Below are 21,278 nucleotides of genomic sequence, written 5' to 3' on the forward strand. Positions count from 1 at the left end.
AAGTCCTCAAATGGGAAATGGACAGTTTCATGTAGAAAGCATTGCAACAATCCACTCAGGATCTGACAAGGAAAAGGGACAATTGAGACACAACACAAAGTTATACAAAATTCTTCCTAGCCATGGGTGCCACCTGTTCCTCAAACAGGAGGACCCCCAAATTCCACGCAGGTTCCATTTGAGATAGTGTCATCTCACCCAGAAGAAGAGGTGAATGGTCCCTAAAAACCAGAGCCTCTCAGTCTTGCTAAGGCTGTGATGAAATCTGTTTTTCCTATTCCAAACCCTTACATACCCCAGACTCTCCATAACATATCTTGCAGTGGTGGGATTCAAATTTTTTTTTGTGGGCATGGCTTGGTGGGTGTGGCAGGGGAAGGATACTGTAAAATCTCCATTCCCTCCCCACTCCAGGGGAAGGTTACTGCAAAATCCTCCCAATCAGCTGGGACTCGGGAGACAGAGAATTGATGGGGGCAGGGGGCAGTCAGAGGTGGTATTTACGGTTCTCCGAACTACTCAAAATTTCCACTACGGGTTTTCCAGAATTGGTCAGACCCTGCTGAATACCACCTCTGGTCTCTTGGTCAGCTCAGAACAGTTGAAAAACTGAATATCACCATCATACTGATGATAACTCCTTTCATGCTATCAGATGACCTCACCTAACAGGTTGATGTAATGTTAAGCTGGGGAAAACTCTGGCTATTGAAAAGCCCATCTCTTAAGAATGCCAAATTTGAGAAACATGTTATAGACTAAAAAAATTACTGCAGGAGAAGAAGACTACTATCCCTGTCGCTCAGCAATTTAGGAAGCTTTTTAGATTATATAGGTGGTCCTTGACTTACAACAGTTTGTTTAGAGGCTGTTCAAAATTACAACAGTACTGGAAAAAGTAATTTATGATCATTGCAAGTGATCCAGTGTTGGGATTCAGCCAGTTTGCACCACTTCGGGAGAACCAATTGTTAACTTTCTGAGCAGTTAGGTGAACTGGTTGTTAGAAGAAATCATTAGGGCAGAGAACCGGTTGTTAAATTCTTTGAATCCCACCACTTATGTGATCCCCTTTTGCACATCTCTGACAAGCAAAGTCAAAGGGGAAGCCAGATTCATTTAACAACCAGGTTACTAACTTAACAACTGCAGTGATTCACTTAACAACTGTGGCAAGAAAGATTGTAAAATGGGGGAAAGTCACTTAACAAATGTTTTACTTAGCAACAGAAATGTTGGGCTCCATTGTCACAAATTGAGGACTACCTCTACTGTGAATACTGTTTGAATGCATTTTTAAGTGAAGTGCAGTATACAAACAACTCTTAATTCTTACATATATTTATTGGGACTAATCCCCAGTGGACACTACTGGATTTATTTCTGAGTGCTGGTTGCAAGTCAAAGTTTTACTTTTGCATAGATCATTAGTATTACCTGAAACAAAATCCTAAAGAATGGTTTTGTTATCCACAAGTATAAACACACTATAGTTTTTTTCCACCTGCATGCTGAGAACTGTCTTTAGATTTCTCCTGTTTACTTATAGGTATCTGACTACACGCAAGAATGCAACAGAAGCTTTGCTTCATGGTGGTGAGAACATTCCCTTTGTTTGTTATTGCATTTTTTTTTTTAAAAAAGTAGGAGTGGAGAAATGTGTGTGGGTTTGTGTGCAAGCTAATATCTCTGATTCATATATAACACAGAGATCATTTTAATGTGAGATCAAATAAATACAGTAAATTAAAATAAGCAGTATCTGTGCCATTGGCAGGGCAGCATAGTGGAGCAGACCAACATACTGTATGCCAATGTTCTTGGAAATATAGTATATTCTGAGCATGAACTATACAAATAGTTTGCATTTTACTTTCTTAGTGTTCCTTTGACCCATCAAAGGAATGGGTCTTAAAACTTATGTACCCTCAAGATATACTTTCTTAATCAAGCTATCTTTCTGCCATATTCAGTTCACTGAAACCTCCCTGTGTGGCATACCATCTTCCTAAATTTCAAATGAAAACATGTTTCAAAATTGATTTTTAATACTTTGCTGAAACATTCCAGTTAGCACTTCCGTGTGGCTGCTTTCCACACTGCATTTGCAGCACTGCGGGGGGGGGGGGGGGCGAGTATAATGGATAAAAAATATGTGATTAAGTGCAAAGTACCATATTAGGATAGCCACATGGCAAATAATATTGACAAATAATATCTAATATTGGCATATAATAACTAATATTCTGACTCTGACTAGATTCCAGTTGCATAGCAAAGAGTACAACTGAGTAATGTAAAAATAGATGTAAGAGATTGGGATAGGAGAGCAATTCATAGTTTTCAGAGTTAATCAGCATGGAGTGGATGTAAATAGATTTGATAATTAATATAATATAACTAATTCCTCTATAATAGCTCTAACTGAACTGTAAAATTATACTGAATTTTAATTATTTTCTTTTGTGATATTTCCAAATTCAATATAAATCATCATACAATATCAATCATTAACCTTTTGGTGTTTTTCTTATATGTTACCAAAGTCCAATGAACAGAATTGCTATTTAAAATAAAAATATAGGAAAAAAAACATAAATTTAGAGTTCAGTAATATATGTACCATCCAACTCCAGAAGGGTGGACTCTCCTTAAGCATTTTTGTTTCATTTTAAACATCAGCAGCATAATAGCATAAATGATCCACTTTAACCATGTGTCTTTAACTCTCATATAGTGTCAACATTTCTCTTAAAGAAAACCTGGGTTCTATCTATGGTAAAGCATGAAGGATGAAAGATTACACTTTCCTTTAGTTACAAGAATCTGAATTTCTGAGAACATTTAAAATGCCTCCCTTAACGTCTTTGGGTGAAGGCAATATTGAAGTATAAGTGGAGATTTTTTAAAAAATGCAGATCCAAATACAAGAACTTGTGTGTCATGTTATGGCATGTCATGCCATTCCATGTGCTTTCCAGTTGTTTAAACTATATGCTTTCTGGTGGGGAATGAGGAAACAGAACATAAATCCAGGTCTGCCAATAACTACTGAACGGTTGATCTACTATACACAATTCTTTGTTTTGAAAAGGTTATGAAAACAAAGCTCAGAGCGAAAGAATTTTGCACATAAAATATGGAGCTTTATCCAGTTATGATTAGGTTGAGTCCCTCAATGCATGTTCTATAATTACAGCAGGATGTTACAGTACAATTGTTTTTGTGCCCTAAAGACTTTTGAAGATGGTGAAGAAGATGATGATCAATCACAGGATGAGCAATTTGTAGCAACTTGAGGACTGCGGACTTCAACTCCCAACATGGCTGGTTCAGAATTCGGGGAGGTCATAAAGTTGCTATTATTGCACCGCCACCCCATCTATGAGAATAAAACAGGATGTCATCCTCCCTTCTTTATTGAAAGATAAACCAACCAAATCAATACCTAATTAATTTTTTTTAATGTGGTTTGAGAGTTAAAGACACACATGGTTAAAGGGATTCCCTGTTGGCCAGGCGTGATTTCGACATCCGAGGCCAGCTGTGCGGTTTGCCCTTCTGACCATCAGCAAAGGCGCCCAGCGACGGGGCTTCGCCTCTCCGGAGAGCCTAAAAAGCAGAAGCGAGGGCGCGGGTCTTTATTTTATTATTATGGTCGCGTGCACAACCAGTCCCGACCAATCACGGCAATGTTGCATATTCATGAATTCTCTTTAGCCAATGAAACAATGAGCAGGGAGCACTAAAAAAAACCCCACAAACAGACACAACCCAAAGCTGAAGCTGAAAGAAATAAAGAAACTCCGATGGGCGAAACTTTTCTCACCTTCGAGCGAGGCGCTGGCGGAGCCTCGTGGCGTTTTTTTAACCCCTTGCACCAGAGTCCGCCCGGCGAGGGTGCGAGGTGAGACGGGCGCAGCGCCAGCCGGATCCCGGGAGCCGCATCTCTGCCCCGCCGCCTCGGAACGAGCAGCGGTGGGTGGGGAAGGCAAAGTTTTGGCTGTCCCGGGAGCTCCATGCGTGGGCTATGGAGAAAGGGGCGCCCTTGGGACTGCCTCGCCTGTGCGTGCTGTGGACGGCGGTGCTGTGGGAAGTCTGCCGCTGCGGCGCCCACGCCAACTGGATGTGAGTAGAATGGGCTGGCCGGAGCCGGGCATGGGGAGGAAGCGGAGTTTGAATCTCCCGGGTCTGTAATATTTAGTAATATAAATAGCTGTATAAATAACAGAGGGGGATATTTCTGCCCACGGATTAAGCAATTCCGTTATTATTCTTGGGTGAAGAAGAGGCTTTGCCTCTCCTGCCGTGCTATCATTTGGAATGAAAACATAATTGTTGAGCCTGATCGATCCCAATACAAGTGTCCTTCCTCAAGTGATGGGATGATGGCAGTTCCTAATGATCTTAAAGATAGGACACTTTTATTTTCTACCCAAGAGGTTTTGAATCCCTCCAAAGGAGAAGAAACCTCATGGCTAGTTGAAATCTTTCAGCTGATTTTTTTAAAAAATAGAGCCTCTAGCATTATTTATATAGTTATAAATATGATATTTATACTCCCTAAGAGGTCTGTAAGGGGTATATATGTTATCTAACACATGCTTGACAAAATAAATAAAATAAAATAAAAAATAAACTTTATGCTTCATACAGTCTGGGTCAATGTAATTAATTTAGGATGTTAAGAAAAGATATGACATGAAGATTTTTTTTTAATCAAGAGTTTTTAGGAAGTTATAGATCAGCATTAACAAAAGAAAACCATGTGTTTTTTAAATATCAAACTACGCATTGTTCCCAACAATTGTGCCAGAATAACAACCTTATTTAAACACACACACACACACACAGAGAGAGAGAGAGAGAGAGAGAGAGAGAGAGAGAGAGAGAGAGAGAGAGAGAGAGAGAGAATATCCTGGGCCCCTTACTGAATTTTGATAAAACTGTATTGATGGATATTTCACCACAGCTTGTTGTTTTGTGCTATCTGATGCTATTTAGCAACACATTAAGTGTGAATGTTGCTATTTTAGTATGTTTAAGATAAGTTTAAAAATTAGTCTCTGATTACTCAAAAATGGCAGCATTGGGCCAACCATTATCAGAGTGTTTCTCAGCGTAGTTGAAAATGGCTGGACTTCAACTCCCAGCAACGCTGGCTGGGGAATTCTGGGAGTTGGAGTCCACCTATCTTCAAGCTGCCAAGGTTGAGAAACATTGCTTTATCAGAATTTAAAAGCTAAGCAGAGTCAAATATGGCTATCCATTGGAATGGGTAACTACCCATCTTTGGGCTATGACTGGGTTAAGAAGTTGAATATCATCTTGGAAGATAAGAGAATGGCAAACTGTTTTGTACTGGTTGCTATTACATATGAGACACAGTAAATTACATTTGGAAGCAAATTACTTTAGTTTAAAGGTTTAAAGGTTTTATTCAACTTGTATGCCGCCCAATCCCGAGGGACTCAGGGCGGCTAACAAAACCAAGGGGGGGGGACAATACAAAAGGGAAGGCAACAGAAACAGACAACAATACAAAACAATTTAAAAGGTCTCAACAAGCACACCAATTCGAGTAGGGGATGGAACTCAACAGCCCCAGGCCTGCTGGAACAGCCAGGTCTTAACGGCTTTACGGAAAGCCTGGAGGGTGGGGAGGGTCCGAATGTCCACGGGGAGATCGTTCCAGAGGGCCGGAGCAGCCACAGAGAAGGCCCTCCTCCGGGTGGTTGACAGCCGGCATTGGCCGGCAGATGGAATTCGGAGGAGGCCTAATCTGTGGGATCTAATGGGTCTTTGGGAGGTAATCGGCAGTTCTAAATGTTTAGTCAAAATGGGCCTGAAAACCTGATGGAATGTGTCACTATTGTGCAGTATTCATTGTCATGCTCTCATAACTTAAAAAAAAAAAGTTTTATAGCTTTTCCTGCCATTTCATAGGTTTGCATTTTTTTCTCAGATTGTAGGAAAAGCTATATTATTTTGAATAATATTTAAGGTGGATTTTTTTTTCCTATCAAAGACCTTTATGAGCACACAAATATGAATACTGGATATTTCCAACCCAGATGGGAGCCTGAATTCTTCTCTGAAGACTGCTCATTCAGATAACTAGCAGAATTAATAGGCCTCATGTTAAATTGCTCCATTCCCAAGTATATGCACAGCCCTGGCCTGCTAGTTATTTTATTTTAGAGGTGCTGTTCCAAAGTATCTCGATATAGCAACCTAGAGAGCGTTGGGAAATGTTCCAATAAAAAATAAAATATATTCTTTGCAGCACTTGTAAAATAAAACCCACAGGGCACGTAACAGTTTGAGTACAATAAGAGTAAGGAATCTTAAAGTCTGTATTTAGTTTGGGACAGGGTGTGGGAAAACAGGATGCATTAATTGTAAATATAGTCAACATATAAATGAAGACAATAAATATCTCTGTCTAACAATAGTCACCTCCAAGAGGTCTAAAAGAAGATGATTGAAAGGCACAGCAGATGTGTCAACTGATCTTTTTTTACACTTTGACCACCATTATTTTTTCTTTCTCCTGAAATTACTCATATACAGGAACTTCAACTTACAACCATTGATTTAGTAACTGTGAAAAGTTAAAACGTCACTGGAAAAAGTGACTTCTAACCATTTTTCACATTTAGGACCATTGCAGTATCCCTGTGTTCATGTGATCAAAATTCAGATGCTTGGCAGGTGGCCATATCTATGACTATTGTAGTGTCTCCGGGTCATTTGATCACCTTTTGCGACCTTCTGAAAAGCAAAGTCAATGGGGAAGCCAGATTCCTTTAACAGCAATGTTACTAACTTAATAACTGCAATGATTCACTTCACAACTGGGGCAAGAAGGTTGTAAAATGGGGCAAAACTCATTTAATGGATGTCTCCCTTAGCAACATCAATTTCGGGCTCAGTTGTGGCCGCAAGTCCCCTGTACATAGGAATGCATATAGAGCCTGTTTTGTCACCAGCTTGGGCATTTAAAAGCATGGAAAAGACGGAAAAGTTTAGAGTCCTGCAGAAAGTGTTTATGAAATGTAACTTTAGGCATGAGTCTGAAATTCATGGTATCCTGGATATTATTCTTGTTTTATTTTTTTCTAGATCTGTAGACATGTAAACATCTCAATTATTTTAGAAATCACTGAAGAAATATCACATTCCCAGAGTCCTGCTTCGTAGCATATCATAAATCCTTTTAACCCCTGGCAAAGAGACTATTACTTAGTATGCCCATCATGGGTCTCTGCTCCTTTGTCCCTGTGTTTTGATGAAGGCGGCTCATTATTTTTCCCAATCATCATCACTCTGTGGAGCTATGGTAGTTATTAATTATAGAGGTTTCGTTAGGGGCCATCCTTTCTGTCTGTTAGCATAAGATGAAAAACGTGGTATTTGGGTCTCACCCCCAGGATGCTTTTGCAGGTGGCTGGGTATTGCCTCCTTTGGTGTCCCAGAGAAATTGGGTTGTGGTAACCTGCCGCTGAATGGTCACCAAAAGGACCTGTGCAAGAAGAAGCCCTACCTCCTGCACAGCATCCGAGAAGGAGCACGCTTGGGCATCCGTGAATGCCAGAGCCAATTCAGACATGAACGGTGGAACTGTCTACTCTCTCCGGATACAGTGCCTGCACTTTCCACTAATCCTTCATCCATCTCCGCCTCTCCTGCTTTCTCCGTCTTTGGCTATGAGTTGAGCAGCGGTAGGTTCTTAGTTGGCAGCACCGTGACCCGTCAAAACCGTGGTCGACTAAAGCGCGCCCGATTAAAGCGCGTACGTGACATCATCAGCAGCGCGACAAATACGACCGCGGGGAAAAAAAGGGCGCTTTAAAAAGCGCTTTTACAGCAAGCCAATTCACATAAAGGTAAGGGTTAGGTTTAGGGTTAGGGTAAGGGTTAGGTTAAGGGTTAGGGTTAGGTTTAGGGTTACGTTAAGCGTTAGGGTTAGGTTTAGAGTTAGGTTAAGGGTTAGCGTTAGGTTTAGCGTTAGGTTAAGGGTTAGGTATAGGGTTAAGTTTAGGGTTAGGTTAAGGGTTAGGCTTAGGGTTAGGTTTAGGGTTAGGTTTGGGGGGGTTAGGGTAAGGTTTTCGCATTATTTTTAAGTTTCCCGCTCACAGCGTGCTGTTTTCGTCGCGCTGTGATGATGTCACGTACGCGCTTTCGTCGAGCGCGCTTTAGTCTACCGCGGTTTTGTGGTGGAACCGGCAGCACTGGTGGTTGGGCGGTCCTTTGGATGGCTTAAGCCTGAACTCTTGCATCAATGTTGGCTGAGCAAGATCAGTTCTCATGAGCCCAGGAGTGATGCTATCTGACAACTTGGATCATCCAATTTCATATATGAAGGTGTGTAAATATATTCATTTCTGAAGAAATTGTGGAATATGAACAAAGTTTCTTGTGGAAAAAATATGATTTACTGTGCTCTCTCATTTATACGGGTTCACCATATTGGTCCCATTAATGGCTCAGATTCAAATTAAGTTATTCATTGATTGGATTGACTCAGATAGAGCTGATTTACTTGAGTGAAACCAGATGATCCAACTCTTAGTTGCATGTTAACCTTAATGATTAATCATAGAACATACCGCTGATATTTTTAACAAATCCTTTTTTTTGTAGGTACCAAAGAAACAGCATTTATCTATGCTGTGATGGCAGCTGGCCTAGTGCATTCAGTGACACATTTATGCAGTACAGGGAACCTGACTGACTGCGCCTGTGATTCCATGTTACAAAACGGTGGTTCAGCCAGAGAAGGCTGGTACTGGGGTGGATGTTCTGATGATATCCAGTATGGAATGTGGTTGAGCAGAAAGTTCTTAGATGGTCCAACAAAAAACATCAGCAGAAAAGATAGAAATGGATTGATGCTCATGAATCTGCATAATAATGAAGCAGGAAGGCTGGTATGGATTCAAATCTTTTCCCCTCCATTCTGATCTCACCTAGGCTTCCCAAAAGCCGGCTTGGCTTCTCGTCCTGATAAAACCTTTTTTATTTAGTTTAAAAGCTAAAGTCTCCAGCAAAGTCTCGGCCAACAGTCTTTCAAGAGATTTCACAGCTACAGACCTTTATCATGCTTGAAGAGCTGCCAGGCTAATATCCTCCAAATGCTACACTGTAGCAGATTATACTTGGCAAGAAGTCAGGATCAGATCTTCACTCTAATGAATTGAATTAATTGTCTCCTGCAAACTCCCCTCCCCTTTCACTCCTCTTTATTCCCTCCGGGAAGAGCCATTCACTGTCCACCTGTGGCTTTACTCCTGAGTCGACCATTGTTCCTTAGCTGTTCCCTTCTCCTGGCAGCTCTGTACACTGGGAACAGGCTCCAGCTGTTCTTTTGCCCCACTTATCTCTGACTCCAAAGGTAGCTGATAACTGTTGGATGGCCCTGGCCCCATCTCAGCTTCCAATGCAGAGCACTCCTCAGAGCCTTCTCCAGACTCCAGGACTGGCCCATGTTCCTCTCCAACCTCCCCACTGTCCGAATCTGCTGCCAGAACCGCTGGAGGGCCACAACACATTCTTCTCTCCCACGTATCCATGAATACTGATGAGAGGAAGTTACATGTTTCTTTTATTTAGTTCCTGTGTGAATAGGGGGTTCATGCAATCATAGCTACTTTATATGTTTGCTTCCCTATGTTTAGCTCCACCTGGGCAAATGATAATGTTACTATAATGGGCCTTTGAGATGTTACTGAATTACAAATCCTAGTCTCTCTTACCATTGAACATAGTGGCTGGGTCTACTGAATGTTGTCATTCAGTAACAACTAAATTTCCATTAAAGATGCTTTCTCCACCAGGGTGCCCTTTAGAATGGGCTGCACTGAGGATAATGCACTTTCTGTGTGGAAGTTAAGCTTTGAGGAAACCACATATATTTGTGGGTACGTACAGTCTGAAAAAGGGACGCGGTGGCTGAGTGGCTACGATGCTGAGCTTGTTGATCAGAAAGGTCGGCCACTCAGCCACGATGCTGAGCTTGTCGATCAGAAAGGTCGGCAATTTGGTGGTTCGAATCCCTAGTGCCACGCAAGCTCCCGTTACTTGCCAACCTAGCAGTTTGGAAAAAAAAGGTAGAAAAATAGGGGCCATCTTTGGTGAGAACACGGAACAGTGTTCGGTGTGCCTCCGGCATTTAGTCATGCCAGCCACATGACCATGGAGACATGGTCTTCGGACAGCGCTGGCTCTTTGGCTTTGAAACAGAGATGAGCATTGACCCCTAGAGTCAGGAATGACTAGCACACATGTGCAAGGGGAACTTTTACATTTAACTTTACAGTTTGAAAGTACTGGGGAGTTGCCAATTCTTTAAAGTAGGTCAAATATTCTCACAAGAAATATTGGAACTCTGATTTCAAGTATTGTTACAGGCTAGAGCAAGGGTGTAAAACTCAAGGCCTTTGGGCTGGATCCAGCCTGAGGGGGTGCTTAGATCTGGCCCACAGGGCCAACCTGGAAACAGTGAAGGACTGGCCTGCATGGCCCTTCCGAGAACTATTTTTGCTGGCAGAGGGTTGCAGGAGGCCGTCGCAGCCAAAAACAGAGCTGGGGAGTCTGTTTTTGCTGGTAGAGCATCTCTGACACGAGTGACATTGAGTTGGCCACACCCACTCCGCCCCCCCCCCCACGAGGTTAAACACAACTCTGATGAGGCCCCTAACGAAATTGAGTTTGACACCCCTGGTCTAGAGTAACAGAAAACCTGATAGTATTTATACCAAAGAAAATCAGGGAAGGATCATGTTACTGTTTTTTAAAAAAATCTTTAAGATTTTTTTGGGCTTTGCTCATATTCTACCTCATTCATCCTTCGATATCATCTCTGGTTTTCTGCACAAATTGCCCATATGTTTTTCCTCTGGAGTGAATATTGATGTTCTGGCCCTTCTTTGTTCATAGAGAAATCTGAATGGTTCCAGGAACTTCAGTAAGCAGCAAAGGCTATCAAAATGGTACATACAGGTGACCTTTCCCTTGAGATTTCAGAGCCGAAAGATACAGATGCTATATTGTGTATGGGATTTTGTGTGATTTAAAGAAAGCAGGAAACTGCCCTCCATATTTCTTAAGAAGAAACATGCTGTTGCCTAGTTAAGAAACAGATTACGGTAGTCTTTTGGTCCATATGAAAACTGCATTCAGCATTTCTGTTACATAAAGCAATTTCTAAATTTAAAAAAAGAAACTCAAATGCTTTGGAATATGCTGGGTGTGCAGCCTAAGAGGAGAGTTGATCCTTTCTGATTGTGGTTTGCTTTAATTTTTCCTCCAGGCAGTAGCAAAACTGATGTCCATCGACTGTCGCTGTCACGGCCTATCTGGTTCTTGTGCTCTGAAAACTTGCTGGAGAACCATGTCATCCTTTGCAAAAGTTGGAAGTTTTTTAAAAGAAAAGTATGAGAACAGCATCCAGATTTCTGACAGACAAAGACGAAAAATACGCAGGAGAGAAAAAAGCCAGCGCAGCATCCCAATCCAGAAAGAAGACCTCCTCTATATCAACAGATCGCCCAACTACTGTACGGAAGATCGCAAACTGGGGGTCTCTGGGACACAAGGGCGGGAATGCAACCGCACATCTGCTGGACCGGATGGATGCAACCTCCTCTGCTGTGGCCGTGGATATAACACACAGGTGGTCAGGCACGTGGAGAGATGTGAGTGCAAATTTGTTTGGTGTTGCTATGTACGCTGCAGAAGATGTGAGACTGTGACTGATGTTCATACTTGCAAATAAAAGTAATTGCCTCAAATATCTTTCCTGGATCCAGCGAAAGAAAAATGAACATTTTCTCTGGAGTCGAAGGTTGAAAGCTATTTGTTTTTGTGGAAAAAGCAACTTGATGTTCTGACCTAGGTTTCCCAAGATCACGAAGACTCCTCATCCCAATAAAACCTCTTTTATTTAGGTTAAAGTGAATTCCTCTCCAGCAAAGTCCCAGTGGTTCAAGAGTTTTCACTACCACAGACCTTTATCGGGCTTGGAGAGTTGCCAGGCTGATATCTTTCAAACGCTGCACAGTAGCAGCAATTACTTGGCAAGAAGTCAGGAACAGATCTTCACTCTAATGAATTGAACTAATTGCCTCCTGCAAACTCCCCTCCCCTTTTGCTCCACTTTATTTCCTATGGGGGGGCATTCACCATCCACCTGTGCCTTTACTCCTGAGTCAACCCTTGTTCCTTAGCTGTTCTCCTAGCAGCTCTGCACATGCACACATCAGGAACAGGCTCTAGCTGTTCTTCTGCCCCACTGATACCTGATTCCGAAGGCAGCTGATAATTGTTGGATGGCCAAGGCCCCATCTCTGCCTTCGACGCAGAGCCCTCATCAGACTCCACAACTGGCCCATGTTCCTCCCCAACCTCCTCACTTGTCTGAGTCTGCCACAAGCTCTGCTGGCTGCTGGCAGACCACAACACTTGGACGAAATAGCAACAAATCACCTGGCAACTTGTATTTCATAAGGAATTTGCATACTTGGATGGTGTATTTGTGTAATTCAGTCCACAATGACTGTGGATTCTCAGTATTTCAGTCACATGCAGTGCTTAAGTAAATTTAATAGCTAAGTAAATCAGACTAGCTTTGATTTAACATTCAGAAGTTAAAATAATATCCTCTTTAAGGCATCTGGCTCTCCTGTATTGAGAATTGAGAGCATTCCGTTTACAAAATAGCCATAAAATCAGTTGCATAGCAATTTGCAGTTGGGAATGACACTGAGGTTCAAGCAAAGCATCCAAAACTTGGTTAACCAATCTCAACCAAAAAAATTTGCAGCATCCCATGATCAACATGTTTTTCCCCCCAGTAACAACCGTTTTCTTCTAGTTTCCAACAAAAAATGCCTCATAGTGAACAATGGGACACTTAATAACTGTGGTGTTCACTTAATCACCTGGCATTCCTTTTACAACTGCTGCATTCACTTAACAACTGTCACAAAAGAAGTAATAAAATCGAGCACTTATGTGATGACCTGCTTTATGATGATCACAACTTACCACCAAAACCTCAGTCTCAATTAGTGTCATAAGTCAAGAGCTAGTGTCATTGGTACAGTCATCAGCATTAGAGAACAAGCTTCTTGACAGATGGTATGCTGCAAAACGTGTATTCCTATGTTTTCACTTACTTCTATTCCAGTGTTCTAATTTTCCATTTAAGATAGAGAAACAGAATGAGGGGTCCTTGGTGCTCTCTGAGCTTGGTTGTTTTCTCGCAGATATTTCATTAGCCAAACTGGGTAACTTTGTTAGTGTTATCACTGATCAGTCCTAGCATTGCTGATGTTACCTAGTTTGGGTAGTGAAATATCTGCAAGAAAACATCCAAGCACAAAGAGCACCAAGGATCCCTCATTTCAACACTGAACTACAAATATTCTATCAGAGAAAGAGAATTGTTTATTTGTAGCAATTGTATAGTAGTATTCAAGTACTGCTCCTGTTTTCTTTTGAACCTTCTTGACAAGGTCTACATTGTGATGCATTTCAGAGCAGTCTCATTAAAAAAAAAGAAAATGAGCATGATGCTAATTTGTAAAGATACTGTACAGTGTACCATGAAATAAATAATGTAACTGTTGAGGGCCCCTTGCATATAGAATGAATGCAAGTCACCTATGAAGCCAATTTCAGATTGCACAGCTGCCTACATAGCTTTATCAGATGGTACTTTATTCTTATACATTCTTATAAACTCTATTCTTAAACTTATAAACATGCCAGTTGCCAAATTTTGATCATGTGGTCATGGGGATGCTGCAATGAGAATGTGAAAACGGTCATACATTACCTTTTTCAATGTCATTGTAACTTTGAATGAATGGTTAAGTCAAGGACTACATGTATCGTCTACACACCAAAGGGAATTACCTTGGTGCAAGGTATCAAAGACAGAATCATTCTTCTGCATCTATATTTCATAAGTCCCTTCATTTCCCATTATTGACCAGATTGCTAACGTCAACCACTTTTTGTAGAAATGGAAAGAAAATGCTTGGTATTGTGTTGGGATGAAGAGAGTGTATTCTAGTGTTCTTTGTATGTACCAGTACATTAAATTCAGGATATAGGATTGAAACTTTACATATTGCTCTGGTTGAATTGAAAGCAATCAATTTACAATTCACTCCCCAATATTTTCTTTCATTGTTTGAAACTGAATTTTCTGATGCATAAAGGAACTTGATTTCCCCCCCTGGATATACAAACTGTTGGCAAGTTGTAACTATCTGGAAGACTATAGGCCCCATTCTTGGACTACGTCCATAGATCTGTTGTATTTTTTGTGGTTATGGAAAGTTGTGTGCATGCAGTGCTTCTCTTAATTAATTATCAATACCAGGATTTCTCTTCCTTTCATAGATACTGTAGCTACAGTAATATCTCGCTGTTTCATGCAAAGATGTTGGCTATTTTTACAAATTTGCTCCCTTGATCTGAAGGGAACAGTCATCTGGTTACGATCTTCTCAATAGGTTGGTTTGGCTTGGTTTGCTACATCTCTGCCTTTCAAAACTTCTTCCAGCATCAACAATATAAGAATAATGAAGAATCCTCTAATTTTACGCCAAAACAGAATATTTTTTAGTTCTCACAGAGCTCACTTCCCAGCCACTGTTTAATATAAAATTGTAAGTGCAATGGGTTGGATTTTGGTTCTATAAATATTCCAGCAATACCACATGATGTGTTGTGCATGTTGTTGATTTCAGTGGATTTGACTCCCAACTAAATGTACATCAGATTGCATCTAACTACATCACAGTCTATAGATTAGACTTAGTTTCTTCATTAAATACATTTTCTCACGAAATGGTAGGTGACTCATAAAAATATTTACTGCTTCAACTACCTCTTAAGTTTTATATAAGAACACTGCCCTGCAAAATATGACTTGCATTCATATTGAGGCCTAGGTTCCTTCTTCTTAATGCTCTTCAGCTTCTCCAAATCTCTTTCAAAAACACGGAAATAGACAGAAAAGCTCAATTCCGTTAAGATTATTTACCAAGAGAATTGAGATTCAAGAGCACCTTTCAAAACACATTGGGAATAATATGTTGCTGTTTTTCTAGGTTAAGAACAATTTTTGCTGCTATATCGGTCATCAGATTTTTGTTTATTCTCAGTTTGTCAATAAAATATTAACGTATGTGTTTACTTGCCATTCTCTATTATCAGAACTAATTAAGAGAAACAGATGGCAGCAAGTGTACAGATGGGTGGAGATTCCTTTCTCTTGAAAGTTTTATTGCCAGTAGCTTTTTGTTGTCAATCATTCTTAAAACTGGAAAGCTTCAAAAACCAGCATGACGCATGTTATCAGCAGTATTTTTTAATAGCTTTAAGATATGGAAGCACATTTTCTCAAAAATCAAATTATATGGAACCTCAGTCTGAAGTCAACTATAAGGCTCACAGAACAATAGAACTTGAGGGGCAAAGGGGGCTGAGGGACTGTAACTTATTTAAATACTCTTATTTTTCTCAGGCTGTATATTTTTAGGCAAAGCACCCATTCCCCGTGGCAGATATTTTAAAATAGTTTGAGTGACCAAGTGCACAGAGCTGGAGTACAAATGTGATAGATAGGAAAATCTTTTGATTCACAAACAATAAACATCCATACAATATCGCATTTGTTCACAATAGCAAGATAATGTTAACCTTGATGGCCCATGGAGTGCAATGCTTCTGTAGCTGTGTTCTGTGAAGGAGTATATCGGGCCAATAGAGACTTTCACATTTAACAAATAATACTTTCCCTGCAGTTCCCAAGGAGGATTTAATCAGCAATATTTTGATCAAGTAAGTTAGTTTGGCAGATTATATATTTTGTGATTTAAGTTACAAGTCAACTGATTGTCACCCCTGTTGATATTAATATCAGTACTGAGCCACTGGAGAGCAGCACTTAATCAGAATATTTTGTTAATTCATAGTTTTGTCACATTCTTAGCCTCTCTTGAAAATGCTCATCCCTGTCATCCTTGTCTATTCCCCATCCCCACCCCCCCACCCCAAATAAACCAAAAAATATATACCAAGTACAAGGGGTTCTTCCTGAGCAGGTCCATATTTTCTTTTTTAAAACTTTATTTAATGAAAAAATATAATACACAGACAAGTGAATTTATTTCAATGAACATAGCTGGAGAAACTGCAAAGTAATGTACAAATAATTAGTCTGACTTTATGATGTACTTATTGCTAAGCTACAGCAAATGAAAAAGATAACATGAACACGTTGAAACAGTAAAGTAGCTCATATTCCAGTCATTAAATCTTAGCATCGAAAAGCTAGACGTTTCTCTTAAACTACATAAAGTAATTAATCTCCAATATTGCTTTAATATTTTCAGTGCAAATAATATTTCTTTACTCAAATACTAGCTTATAAGCCTAACTTTTTCCCCCCAATATTTTTAATGGATATTTTAATCACCTGACATCCCAGCAAACAGCTAATCATACTTTCTTTGTTGCTAAAGTCGCTCTATAAAGCAGAGATGTCCAAAATGCTTGTTCTTTGTTTGAGTTGGAAAACAGAACTGCAAAACTGCCAGTCACCTTTACAAAAAAAAGGGACAATCCCAGGAATCATACTTTTATCTTCCTATAAGCATCTTCCCACAAGAGGCATCTTACAGTTTTCCCTTCTCCAGATGCTTTGTGAAAAAGAAGGGGGATGGAAATAATTTTTGCAGGCATTGTGATCTAGTGCAGTTCCATGATACCAAGAGAGTGGAAGGTTTCCTGGGCATCCCAAAACTTCCTGTGAACCTCTCTGGCTTTTATCTCCTAATGCAGTGATGGCGAACCTTTTCAGCACTGAGTGCCAAAAAGGGAGTGCTTGCGTGGCCAAGTGGTCTTTCGGGTACTGGCGTGCATGCACGTGCGACAATCAGGGCGACATGGGCACAACAGAACAGGAAGACCAGCTCTTCCGGTTTCCGGCACTGCCACATGCGCAAAGGACAGCTGATCATCGGGTCTGCATGTGCGCCAGAAACCCAGAAGAGGAACAGGCAACACCATACATGCTAGCTTACATGGCTCTGCGTGCCACTTCGGGCACACGTGCCATAGGTTCGCCATCATGGCCCTAATGCCATTAGAGAAGGGGTGTCAAACTGGTGGCCCGTGGCAGGATGCGTCATGTGCAGGCCACGCCCAGTTCCACGAAGAGAAAAAAATGTCATGATACGTCATGTGATGGCAACGTGATGCTATGAGTTTGAGGCCCCTAGAACTGCATTAGAGGCATGCATTAGAGGCACCTAGAACTGTTAGCCAACTTGCTATAATTCGATTAACACGATGTCACTATGAATTAATATGAATTATTAAAAAGGGGGATCATTGTGCCCTTCCCTGCTGCTGTATGTAAGACAAGAAAATGGGGAGATGACATTTGTTAGAAGTGAACTGTTTGGACACCTCAAATGCATTATATATAAGCACCTGCAAAAATATGATTTAGTGAGATAAGCCAATCTAAATAAGTAACATTTTCACTCTAGGAAAACATGTTTCCCAGTGGATTTTCTTTCCCCAATAGTCAAGCCTATCATGCAACTGAAATTACCTCTGAAAAATGTCCACTTGAGGAGTGATACACACCAGTTCATCTCCAGGAGGAATTAAGGGTTGTTGTTTTTTTGGTAAAAAATATGCAATTTCATACTTCCAAGAAAACAGAATAAATGTCAAAATTGGCTTCTTTTTACGATTTTGCAAGGCCTCAATCAATTCACGTGTCTTCTGGATCTCAGGTCTTTAAAAAACCCTCTTAGTTGAACACACACAAGAAAGAATCACATTATTCTGCCGTATTAGCAGCTTGCATTTCTAACAAGAAATATGGGGTACGGATGAGTTAACAATTGCAACAGACACAGTGTTACACATTTCATTTTAATGAAAAGCATTTAATTGTGCTTTGTAAAGCAGTCCTACATTTTTGTATCAAACATCCACCCCCTCTATCTGAAAAGGGCCACTGGAGTATGTGGCTTTCCAACAGACATAGCATTAAAATAGTTAACTATTTTTTCCTCTAAAATTTACATATTGATGTAATTATATGCACTCACAGCAATGTTGTAATTGAACAGGATACAACAAAGCTCAGGATTAGCTCCAATATTCATTCTGTATCTCTAATTACTTTTGAGTGTGGTTCTAAGAGACATAAGTGGCCTTAGAAACAAGGAAGAAAGGGAGAAAGAGAAGGAAGAATAAGAATACTCAGAAATAATTGTTCTGTTTGTTTAGGGCTAATTTACAAAAAAGAAAAAAGAAACAGGAAAAAAAGAATCTCTTCAGTTTAACAATAAATAAGCCTGATGGTTGTTTTTTTTAAAAAAAAGTTCATGCACATTTTAAAGTGAAAACATGCCTGGAAATTATTTACATAGGGCACAATCCAGCAGGATAAGTATTTCACATGCCCAGTCAAATGAATTGGTGCAATTTACCATCACTTTGCACAGCTTTTTAATGGGCCTTGTGCATCAAGCCATGCTAGCATGGTGGAGTTCACACTTGGCTTCTATCTTCCCAAATCCCACAATATCACAGCAGCAGAAAAGTGCGTTTCCCCTCCACTGTTCTTTTGCATTGTCTATTTCCAATTGCAGATTGTTCATTCTAGCTTCTGTGGAATACATCCCTCCATTTCCACAACTTCTGGCCATCCTTCATACTTGTTGGTGTCCTTGTTGTTTTTAATATGCTGCAAAGAGAAAGCCATTTCAATTTAAATGTAAGTATAGTTAGGGTTGCACTGAAACATAAGATTTTTCTAACTTACAAAAAACAGTATTTTTGTTTATGCCCTGCTGCATTTTTCCAAGATGAGAAACATATGAAAAAGAAAAGTTCTACAGTAAAGAACAAAAAGCTGTGTGAAATATAAGAGCTAATAAACAATGCTCTTAGTCTGAATATTAGCATAGAAATTGGTGTAAGAATTTTCTGCTATTGTTTTCAAATAACATATATACAGAACCTACTTATTTGCCTCCTAAGAATCTATAGTGATTGACCACTATTATCATCATAATGCCAGGGGTTGAGGAGAAGCAATTGGAAAACAATATGAAATATTAGAACTTTCAGATTGAAGTTGAATGAAGTTGAGATTGAAAAGAAATCTATTTTTAAACCAATCACGATTGCAGCCCTCGGAGTAATACTTAAAGGACTTCCTTGATATCTGGAAATGTTGAATTTATCAACATTTAATTTACCCAAAACAATCCTGCTTAGAATTTACCTGTGCTCTTAAGTGCTACTTTAATAATTTTAGATCCTTTGTTGGATCCTTTGTTATGACTCAAATTGTTAAATTTCCACTAGTTTTAGACTAACTGTAGATTATCCATACATAATAACAACATCTGCCAGGTTCTTAAGAAGGACTCAATAAATAGATAGAAACACCAAATCCAGTATAAACATCTGGATAAATATGTGCAACTATATTTATAATACAATAATATGTAGCAGTAGAAGCAGAAGCAGATGTAATTTAGCAGCTTCAAACAGGAAAAAATGGCATCAAAGTAACAACAGAAATAGAAATAATTAAGATGCTCAAAGGACAGGGAACAAACGAATATTCAGAGTGAGGGCATTTAGAGTTCATTTTCAAAATTTTCCTGAAACAATTGATATGACCCTAGGAAATTCTGAGCAAGGCACTAAGACTGTTCAGTGATCCAGAATTGAAGGGAGAGTGGTAATTTTGAGTACACATGTACTCATGTACCATCTCACTGCAACTTGATAAAAATTCATTAGATTTAAGCAGAAGCACTCCATACCGTGTTTTCCTAAAAATATGACATGTCCTGAGCCCAATCGGGCTTTTCAGGGCATGGGCTAAAATACCCCCCCCCCAATTAGATCCCCCAGAAACTACTAAAATGCATGTGCAGCCGGTCGGCACCATTTCCTCTAGTTGTCTCCGGAGGGAGGAGAGCACCCTACCTGCCATTAATGTACCTAACAGTAACGGTGATGACTGCGCAAAAAGAGCAGTTGTAGCAAAAAGAGCGCCTGCTGCAAAAAGAGCACCCGCCGTAGCTTGCGCCCCACCTGTCACCCCCCCAAATTGCGCTCCAGCATCTTACCAGATATTGGCAACTACATCACGTCTCTCGGCCAGTTTGTGCAAGGAATGACCTTGCATGGTAAGGAAAAACTTCTCACGAGTGCGAGCAATTAACAACTTCTCAAACTTGTGAGAAATTTTTTCTTTACCGTGCAAGATGTTTCCCTGTACAGACCGGCTGAGAGATGCGACAGAGCTGCCAGTGACCAGTAAGATATGCATCTTGTGGCCTGCCCGATCCCCTGCCCCACCTGCCAACCCCCAAATTGCACCCCAACGTGAGACACGCATCTTACCAGACACTGGTAGCTCCATCACATTCCTTGCGATTGTGTCCAGGGAAACACGCTGTAAAAAAAACTTCCTGTGAGTTCAAAAAGTTTGAACTTGCGAAAAGGTTTTTTTATAACGTGTTTCCCTGGACACAACGGCGAGGAATGTGACAGAACTGGAAAGGTAAGACGCATATCTCACTTCTCGGCCGCCCAACCTGCTCGAAAATAATAAGCCCATTCCCCCCGATAATAAGGCCAAGCCCTTATTATGGGAGTCAATAGAAAATACGACCCTGTCTTATTTTGGGGAAAACATACTTTCTTCTTCAAATCCAAATCAACCCAGACAGTTTTCCTAATTCCAATTAAGTATTTTTGCAGTTACTAAAGTGTATCTTCCAGATTAGCTGAAGTTCTGCTGACCAAAATGAATCAGCAACATTTCCAGGATGCAATGTATGATTTGGCCTCCAAAGACGCTCATCTATGTTGTGTAAACTTTAACATGACAACATACCTGTTCAAAAGGGCTTTTAGTTTTGATTCCTTTTCCACCACAGAAAACCCAATTGTCTCTGAATCCAAGCGTTGTGATGGATGTACTCCCCAAATCTGATATTATTTTCCGTGCCTCTTCATTAAGCCTTCAACAGAATTTTAAGAATTACTATAGAAATGTAATATTATCTAGAATATAATTTACCAAATTGATTCATATAAACACTTTGCTTCATATTTATTGAAATTTTGTCTTCATTGGTACAAATAATATAGACTTTCACACATATGTGCATTATTCAGCAACCTCGGTTGAACAATGACAACCCCCT

At 40.2% G+C, this 21,278-nt stretch overlaps 2 protein-coding genes across 2 annotated transcripts in view; one reads left to right on the forward strand and one right to left on the reverse strand.

Moving 5' to 3' along the window:
- The first annotated feature begins 4,030 nt into the window (after positions 1-4,030).
- On the forward strand, positions 4,031-11,779 carry WNT16 (Wnt family member 16). Its single transcript, XM_032221963.1, has 4 exons — positions 4,031-4,128; positions 7,447-7,724; positions 8,647-8,933; positions 11,315-11,779. Exons 1-4 carry the CDS (start codon positions 4,031-4,033, stop codon positions 11,777-11,779), a joined length of 1,128 nt encoding a protein of 375 aa, XP_032077854.1.
- Positions 11,780-17,908: 6,129 nt separating this feature from the next.
- Positions 17,909-21,278, reverse strand: part of FAM3C (FAM3 metabolism regulating signaling molecule C) — a 39,708-nt gene continuing 36,338 nt past the window's right edge. The window contains exons 9-10 of the mRNA XM_032220911.1: positions 20,966-21,092; positions 17,909-18,790 (exon numbers count right to left, since the gene is read on the reverse strand). Coding sequence (XP_032076802.1) covers positions 18,701-18,790; positions 20,966-21,092 — 217 coding nt within the window. The 3' untranslated portion in view covers positions 17,909-18,700. The remainder of the gene's footprint in view (positions 18,791-20,965; positions 21,093-21,278) is intronic.

This window comes from Thamnophis elegans, chromosome 7, assembly GCF_009769535.1.
Source record: "Thamnophis elegans isolate rThaEle1 chromosome 7, rThaEle1.pri, whole genome shotgun sequence".
In the NCBI taxonomy this organism is placed as follows: domain Eukaryota; kingdom Metazoa; phylum Chordata; class Lepidosauria; order Squamata; family Colubridae; genus Thamnophis; species Thamnophis elegans.